The following is a 7,862-nucleotide window of genomic DNA, read 5'->3' on the forward strand; positions in this document are numbered from 1 at the left end:
TCCAATGTGTCACCCCACCTGGCGGCCCTTACCCACCATGGGACTTATCATTGCCTCCAGCCTCTGGTCACTGACTGTCCGTGGCCGACCAACAGAAAGCCCCAGCACCCCCTCCCGCCCTAAGCCCCTGGCACTGGATGGAGCCTGTCTCTGCCCCACAGAGGTGAACTTCCAGGCCGACCTGGCCGACCTGACGTGTGAGATTGAGATCAAGCAGAAGCTGATCGATGAGCTGGAGAACAGCCAGAGGCGACTGCAGACTCTGAAGCACCAGTACGAGGAGAAGCTGATTCTGCTTCAGAACAAGATCCGAGACACACAGCTGGAGCGTGACCGCGTGCTGCAGAACCTCAGTGAGACCACCACTGCCCCCCTCCTCCCCCCAGGCCCTCGCTTTCCCCTGAGGCACCTCCGCTGTCACAAGCCCCCCCGCAACTGGCACCTTGGGCATCTACCCGGTCTTCTGACCCTTGGACTGTGGCCCTCTGACCCACTGTCACCTCTATGTCTAACCTGACTTCTATGCTACATTTTACATTTATTCTTGTTATTTCATTAGCATCTTGAGTATTAGAATCCTTTATTTCCCTAGGCACATGGACATCATGTGCCATGGGCATGATGCGTCCTCAGCTTTTTTTCTACATTCAGTTCCTTGCGTATTTTCCTTTAAATCCATTTACAAACCGACCTGTTGCATTCTATCTTCTTCTTCTTCTTCTTCTTCTTCTTTTTAAAGATTTTATTTATTTATTTGACGGAGAGAGACACAGCGAGAGAAGGATCACAAGCAGGGGGGAGTGGGAGAGGGAGAAGCAGGCTTCCCGCTGAGCAGGGAGGCCAATGTGGGGCTCAATTCCAGGACCCTGGGATCATGACCTGAGCCGAAGGCAGACGCTTAACGACTGAGCCACCCAGGCACCCTGCATTCTATCTTCTTTATAGTTGCTCTTTAGCACATTCATTCAATCACGGTTTCATTCATTCGCTCTTACAGAGCTGACCTTATTCTAGGCGCTAGAGATATTGGGGTGAGCAAAATCCCTGCCTCGTGATGTGTACGTTCTGGTGAGGAGAGACAGACATAAATAAGATAAATAAGCGGAGTCTGTGACGTGCCCGATGGTGATCAGTACCATGAAAAAGACAGAGCAGGGAAGGAGGACAGGGCACGGCGGGGAGTGGAGTGGAGTTTTATAAAGGGTGGTCATGGAAGATGTCACGGAGAAGGTGACATGTGAGCAGATCCCAAGGAGGTGAGAGAGGGCTGGCGGAGAGTGAGCAGGGGCTGAGCCCTGCAGGCAGAGAAGATGCCGAGCCCTGGGGGCGGGAGTGTGCCTGGCATGTGGTGGAATGACAAGGGGCAGGCAGCTCGAACACAGCGGCAAGAGATGGGATAATGGAAGAACTACGGGACCAGGTCACGCTCGTCATTTTAAGGACATCACTTTCTTCTCTGAGGAAGACGGGAAGGTGTGGAGTTTGAAGAGAGGGATGGGCTGTAGGTTTTAAAAGCATGTTGGGGGTGGGTCACTGGCTGCTCAGAAGGGGAATGAAAGTGGTGGCTGGAGGCCAGTTAGAAAAGTGTTAACGAAGATCCTAGTGAATTATTAGGGGAAAAAATTTAAGAAAAGAAAAGATCCTGGTGAAAGAGGATTTAGGCAGGAGGTGGTGAGGAGTGGTCCTGTTCTGGATGCATTTCGAAGGTAGAGACAAAAGGTTCTGTTGATTGACTGGGTGGAGGATGTAAGAGGAGCCAAGGATGTCTCCAGGCTTCAAGTTTCTGGAAGGGTGGTGATGACATCTATGGAGACGGGGAAGCCTGCTAGGGTGAGGGAGACAGAGCTTGGGAGTCTGGTTTTGTGCCTGTTAAGTCAGAGATGTCTGTGACACATCTCCATGGAGACGCCTCTAGGCATTTCAGGTAGCAAAGGTCAAGGTTAGAGAATCTGCTTATTCCTTCTGCTCTGGCCCACATCACTATCTTCTTAACTAGCTCTTTCCTTCCCCCGGCCTGGCCCTTTCCTCCAGTCATGGGTCCCAACCGAGCCAGCAGGAGTGGACCACTGGACCCTTGCAGGAAGCTGGTGACTGGGGGCTCGGAGATTTTGAGATGAAAACACTCCCTCAAGGTCCAATAGAATGTCAGAGCGGGAGGGGCAGTTGGCATCTTCCAGCCTGATCCCCTCATTGTGTAAATAGGAAACAGGCACACAGACGGGCGTGACTTGCTCACGGTCCCGCAGGGAGACTAGAACCCAGGCTCCTGCTCCCCGCCACACGCCCTCTGAGCCCGAAGCTGATAGAACACTTGGGGACGTGGCACTGACCGCCGCTTCTGGCCGCCCTCAGGCACCATGGAGTGCTACACGGAGGAGAAGGCCAACAAGATCAAGGCGGATTACGAGAAGCGGTTGCGGGAGATGAACCGGGACCTGCAGAAGCTGCAGGCCGCGCAGAAGGAGCACGCGCGGCTGCTCAAAAACCAGTCCCGCTACGAGAGGGAGCTGAAGAAGCTGCAGGCCGAGGTGGCTGAGATGAAGAAGGCCAAGGTAGGGGTCGGGGGGGTGGCCATGGATGTCTTCTTAGAATCCACTCTCCGTGTTAAAAATAATCATCGCTGTGAGCGTGGACGGTCTTCTTGAGACACAGCAGCATTGCATAAGTCAGCCGGTCCTGGTCCTGGACACTGTCCTCTGAGCCGGGGTCCTCATCCGGGGTGGGGGGGGGGGAACCACCTTTCCCAGGAGAGGGGCAGGTGTGGATCTCCAGGGGGTGCCGCTCTATACTGCCCCCTGTGGTAGGAAACTGCACCAGAGTTCCTGTGAGGCGTCTCCTGGGGCAGGCTTTGCCTATGGTAATGATAACAATAATTACCATTGTTTGAATGCGTTCTGTGGCCAGGTTCTAGGCTGGTTGCCTAATATGCATGAGCATACTAAAGTCCTGAGGAGATCCTCATGAAGGAGGTCTGTTATTATTCCTATTTTTTACATGGGAAGGTGAGGCATGCAACATTGGGCGGATGGCCCTCCGTCTAGGGGGACACGGCTCTTCCCCAGGAAGCCTCTGGCCCCTGACGCCAGCAGATACCACCAGCTCAGGTCAGGCTTGGGCTGCTCTGTTCAGTGCCAGTCCTTGGGGAGAACACTCATTCTGGACCCTGAAGACTCGGCAGCAGCGAGCCCTCCTCTTGTCTGTAGATTCACCCCTGCAGAGCCTGCCCTCTGAGAGAGAAGCCAACCCCCTCCCCCCAGCCCCCAGCCCCCTTATAGCCTTGCCTCCCTCCCTCCCAGGCCATTTCCTCTCAAGACTGTCCTCAGGGCAGCGCAGGCTGGTGATATTCCTCGTCATGTCTGAGGCCTCAGTGGCAGAGGAAGGGTCAGCCTCCACGTGACTCTCATTTCCCTGTCACTGGGAAAGTGTCTCAAGCCCTGTGTACATTGCACTGTCATGTTTCGGGCACCAGGACATGGTGGGAGGGGGCGGATGCCGCAGTATCCCAGGTACACAGCTCTCTATCAAGTTGGGTCACCTCCGGCAGCACCGAGGGTTCCGTCTGTGCCTTCGCCACAGCTCCGACAACTCCGGGTTCCAGGCTTTCCATACCTGATCGCTAGCCCTGCTCTGGACTGGCATGCTGTCATCCCTGGGGCTATAATAAGAGCTAGATTTGGGGGGCAAAATGACCTGGGTCAAAAGTCTGACCGTTCATGTCTCTCTGAGGTTCATTTCCTTGTTTCTACAACGAGAATGGTAATGCCTCTCTCGTGTGACTGTCGTGAGAACAGTGCTTGGTGTACTCGATAAATGTTCTCGATAAATGGTGGTGACTCTTATTGTTGTCACTGTGAGCCTGGCCCTGGGATGTGGCTTGGACCCTCGCCTCAGCCCTGTCCGTGGGAGAGAGGAAAGTGTTCCACCCACGTGGGATAACCTGCCTCCAGCAACCCCTGGCTGGTCCTCGAATGGCCAGACCCAGGATGGTGGCTTGGGGAAGGGGCCACCAGGGGCTATGACATTTGAAAGTGGGGGGCAGGGTTAAACCTTGCAGAGTGGTTACACTGGCACAGCTGGGCTGGCAGGAAGGCCACTCCTTCCGGCAGGTTGCCCAGGTGGTGGGGCAGCTTCAACTCCCGCGGAGGAGTAGGAGCAGACCCCTCGCTCCAGACCCCTGAGCCCCAAGCCAGTGCTGCCTGGCAGGCTACCGCCCCTGCCCAGCATCCTCAGAGCCAGGCCCTCCCCGGAGGGTATAGGTCCCCACTGCCCAGCCCTGCCTCACCGCCACCCCTGCCTGCCCCAGGTGGCCCTGATGAAGCAGATGCGTGAGGAGCAGCAGCGGCGGCGGCTGGTGGAGACTAAGAGGAACCGGGAGATCGCTCAGCTCAAGAAGGAACAGCGGCGACAGGAGGTGAGGGGCAGCCCCTGGGGGCCGCCACCTCCCTGTGTGCCTGGCTGCCCCTCGGCTCCCACAACCCTAAGCAGTAACAGTCACACTTGCAGCAGGACACAGCCTAGCATGGGAGGGAACAAGCACAAGAGGCTTCTGGTCCACCCCCTCTAGTGCAGGGGGGTGGGGGGAGACTTGAGCCCCAGAGAGGGCAGGCCCTTGCCCAGGGTCGCCAGCAAGCCAGAGCTGGGACTGTGCAGCTCCCGGCCCTGAGCCCGCTGGTCCCGGGTTCCCTGCTGTGGTGTGGACGAGAGGCTGAGGGGATTCCCTGCACCGAGAGAATGGTCTGCACTGTGACCTCTGGGAAGGGGAGCCAAACTCGGGGTTCCATATTATCAGTAAGTTTGGGCTGCACGAGAATCCGCCCAAAAGCCAGGCTTTTGCCTACAGAGCTGGGCAGACCAGGCCGTGGAGCCTAAGTGCGGACCCCAACCCCCCTCTCTCACCCACAGTTTCAGATCCGAGCGCTGGAGTCCCAGAAGCGGCAGCAGGAAATGGTCCTGAGGAGGAAAACCCAGGAGGTGAGCGAGACGCTGCTCCCCTTCTCCTGGGTTCTTCCCGAGTCGGGAGGGACCAAGTCCCACCGGTGGCTCTGGCTCTGGCTTGTCACTCAGCACACAGTGGAGCAGAGCCTGGGTGAGGCCCGTTACGAGGGCCTTTCTCAACAAGGGGGCTGAGGTATGAAGGCAGGGCTGCGGGCTCTGGTCCCAGAGGCCTGAGACCTTAATGAAAAAGGTTGAAGTCTCAGGTGTTCATTTCACATCAGAGAGCCCTTGGCTCTTTCTCAGTCCCAAGCTCAGGCGAGGATGGAGCAGCCCCTGTATCCACCCCATCTGGCACCCCCCAATTTGGGCCTTTTCACCAGTTCCAGGGTGCCCCCGCTCACTGGGTTCCTCTTTTCTCGACCCCAGGTTTCTGCACTGAGGCGCCTGGCCAAGCCCATGTCTGAGCGGGTGGCTGGGCGCGCAGGACCGAAGCCGCCCATGCTGGACTCGGGGGCCGAGGTGTCAGCCAGCACCACGTCCTCCGAGGCCGAGTCAGGGGCCCGCTCTGTCTCCAGCATTGTGCGCCAGTGGAACCGCAAGATCAACCACTTCTTGGGGGACCACGCTGCACCTGCTGTCAATGGCACCCGCCCTGCCAGGTGAGGCAGACGGGCAGGGCCAGGGAGAGGCGAGCCCGGGGAAGTGGGGTCCTGTGACGGGTCCCCATGGCTGTCAGCTCCGGGGTGGGGGGCATGCAGGGGCGTCCATGGAGCTGCAGAGGTTGAGAGTGCTCCTAACCAGGTGGGCAGGGGGATGGGGAAATAGGGAGTGGGAATTAAAATAAAATACAACAAAATGATTTTAAAAATGCATTTTCCCCCAAAAGAACATATTATTAACAGTGCTAAATGACCGAATACATACAGAAAACCTGAAAAAAAAAAAAAAAACTTTAAAAAGGGGAGTGCTCCCAACCAATTCCCTGTGCATCTGTCTCCCAGAAAGAAGTTCCAGAAGAAGGGGGCCAGCCAGAGCTTCAGTAAGGCTGCGAGGCTCAAGTGGCAGTCCCTGGAACGGAGGATCATTGACATCGTCATGCAGAGGATGACCATTGTCAACCTAGAGGCTGACATGGAGCGGCTCATCAAGGTGGGCCTGACCACAGGGAGTCCGGGGCTCCTGCCCCTGCTTCCTTGCCATCTCCCCTCCGCCAGTCCTCTGCCATTTCTGACGTCTCTGGCTCATCAGACCTCCTCATCCCCCTTCCACCCGCTCCTTGTGCCTGCTCTGGGATCCAGAGGTGCAGGGGGGCCTGAGGGAACGGTGGGCAGGGCTGGGCGGCAACCCGAGGCTTGTCCATCACCCTCCCTGCAGAAAAGGGAGGAGCTGTTCCTCCTGCAGGAGGCGCTGCGGAGGAAGCGGGAGCGGCTGCAGGCTGAGAGCCCAGAGGAGGAGAAGGGCCTGCAGGAGCTGGCCGAGGAGATCGAGGTGCTGGCGGCCAACATTGACTATATCAACGACAGCATCACCGACTGCCAGGCCACCATTGTGCAGCTGGAGGAGACCAAGGTACCCACGGGGCCTGGCCCGGCCGGGGTGGAGGCAGGAGGGATGCGGGGGCGCGGGGGGGGTGGTGGGCAGCCTCGGTGACAAGGGGTCCCTGCCTCTCCATCCTAGGAAGAACTGGACTCCACGGACACATCCGTGGTCATCAGCTCCTGCTCCCTGGCCGAAGCCCGCCTCCTGCTGGACAACTTCCTCAAGGCATCCATCGACAAGGTGGGCCAGCAGCTCACCTCCTGGGGTGGGGGTGGGGGGCCTGCAGTCACAGGCGCCTCTGTCCTCTCCCCTCGTGGGGAAGCCCACGGGCCTGGCTCCTAAGCACGTCACTTACAGGCTAGAGCGACCTGCCTCACCTCCCAGCCTCTGATTCCGAAGCTCTAAAGCTGGGGCGGTGACAACAGGCTCCTCGCTTGCTCTCGCAAGGTGATGCATGCCAGTGGCTTGGCACGGTGCTTGGCACATAGCAGGGCCTCCCTTAGAAGTGACCCTACATGTCTGGTCCAGGCCCGTCCCCAGCAGGGCTCGAGGGTGTTGGGAGAAGTGTGTATGTTGGGGCTGGGGCAGCGGGAAACAGACCACGTTCCACTCAGGAAGGTTTACACTGGAACCTCGGATGTCCCTTGGCATGTCCTGGGCTCCTGTCCTCTCTCCCTGACAGCGGGCCAGAGGATGTGCCACCTTCCCGCTAGGGCCTGTTGTCTTTGGGGACAGACACCACATAGTATGCATGCAGCGTAACCGGCAAGGGGGCCGGGGAGACTCACCCCATCCGGGGGAAGCTCCTGGCTCTACTCCATGTTACAGGGGACTGTGTTATTCTGTCTGCTAGCGCTACCACAGACTGGGGGTCCAAACAGCACAGATTGATTTTCTCAGTTCCGAGCCAGAAGTCCGAGATTAAGGGTGTCAGCAGGACTGGTTGCTTCTGAGGCCTTTCTCCTCGGTTTGTAAAGGACTGCCTTCTCGCTTCACGCTGTGTTCCCTCTGTGTGTGCCTGTGTCCTAACTTCTTCTAAGGCCACCAGTGATATTGGATTAGGGCCAACCCTAAAAACCCCATTTTAGCATAATTACCTCTTTCAAGATCCTATCTCCAAATACAGTCACATTCTGAGGTACTGGAGGTTAGAGTGTCAACATAGGAATTTGGGAGGGTGGGGACACAGTTCATCCCATAACAAGGAAGTGTAGCCTAAGGCGACCTCCACTAACGTGTGGACGTGAGGAAAGTTAAGGAGGGTGGGGACCACGTCTCTGGTCTGGGGCAGGGACGAGGGTGATGTCGGGGAGTTAGCCCAGTTCTGGGACAGCTACGAGGGTGATGTGTGGGAGTTAGCCCGGCTCTGGGGCAGGTTCGAGGGTGAT

At 57.5% G+C, this 7,862-nt stretch overlaps 1 protein-coding gene across 1 annotated transcript in view; it reads left to right on the forward strand.

Moving 5' to 3' along the window:
* Nucleotides 1-7,862, forward strand: part of KIF21B (kinesin family member 21B) — a 44,267-nt gene that overhangs the window by 22,536 nt on the left and 13,869 nt on the right. The window contains exons 14-21 of the mRNA XM_021682481.1: nt 162-353; nt 2,353-2,552; nt 4,304-4,411; nt 4,903-4,971; nt 5,362-5,594; nt 5,937-6,084; nt 6,310-6,504; nt 6,613-6,714. Of these exons, the coding sequence (XP_021538156.1) occupies nt 162-353; nt 2,353-2,552; nt 4,304-4,411; nt 4,903-4,971; nt 5,362-5,594; nt 5,937-6,084; nt 6,310-6,504; nt 6,613-6,714 (1,247 nt within the window). The remainder of the gene's footprint in view (nt 1-161; nt 354-2,352; nt 2,553-4,303; nt 4,412-4,902; nt 4,972-5,361; nt 5,595-5,936; nt 6,085-6,309; nt 6,505-6,612; nt 6,715-7,862) is intronic.

The sequence above is a fragment of the Neomonachus schauinslandi genome, chromosome 6 (assembly GCF_002201575.2).
Source record: "Neomonachus schauinslandi chromosome 6, ASM220157v2, whole genome shotgun sequence".
Lineage (NCBI taxonomy): Eukaryota > Metazoa > Chordata > Mammalia > Carnivora > Phocidae > Neomonachus > Neomonachus schauinslandi.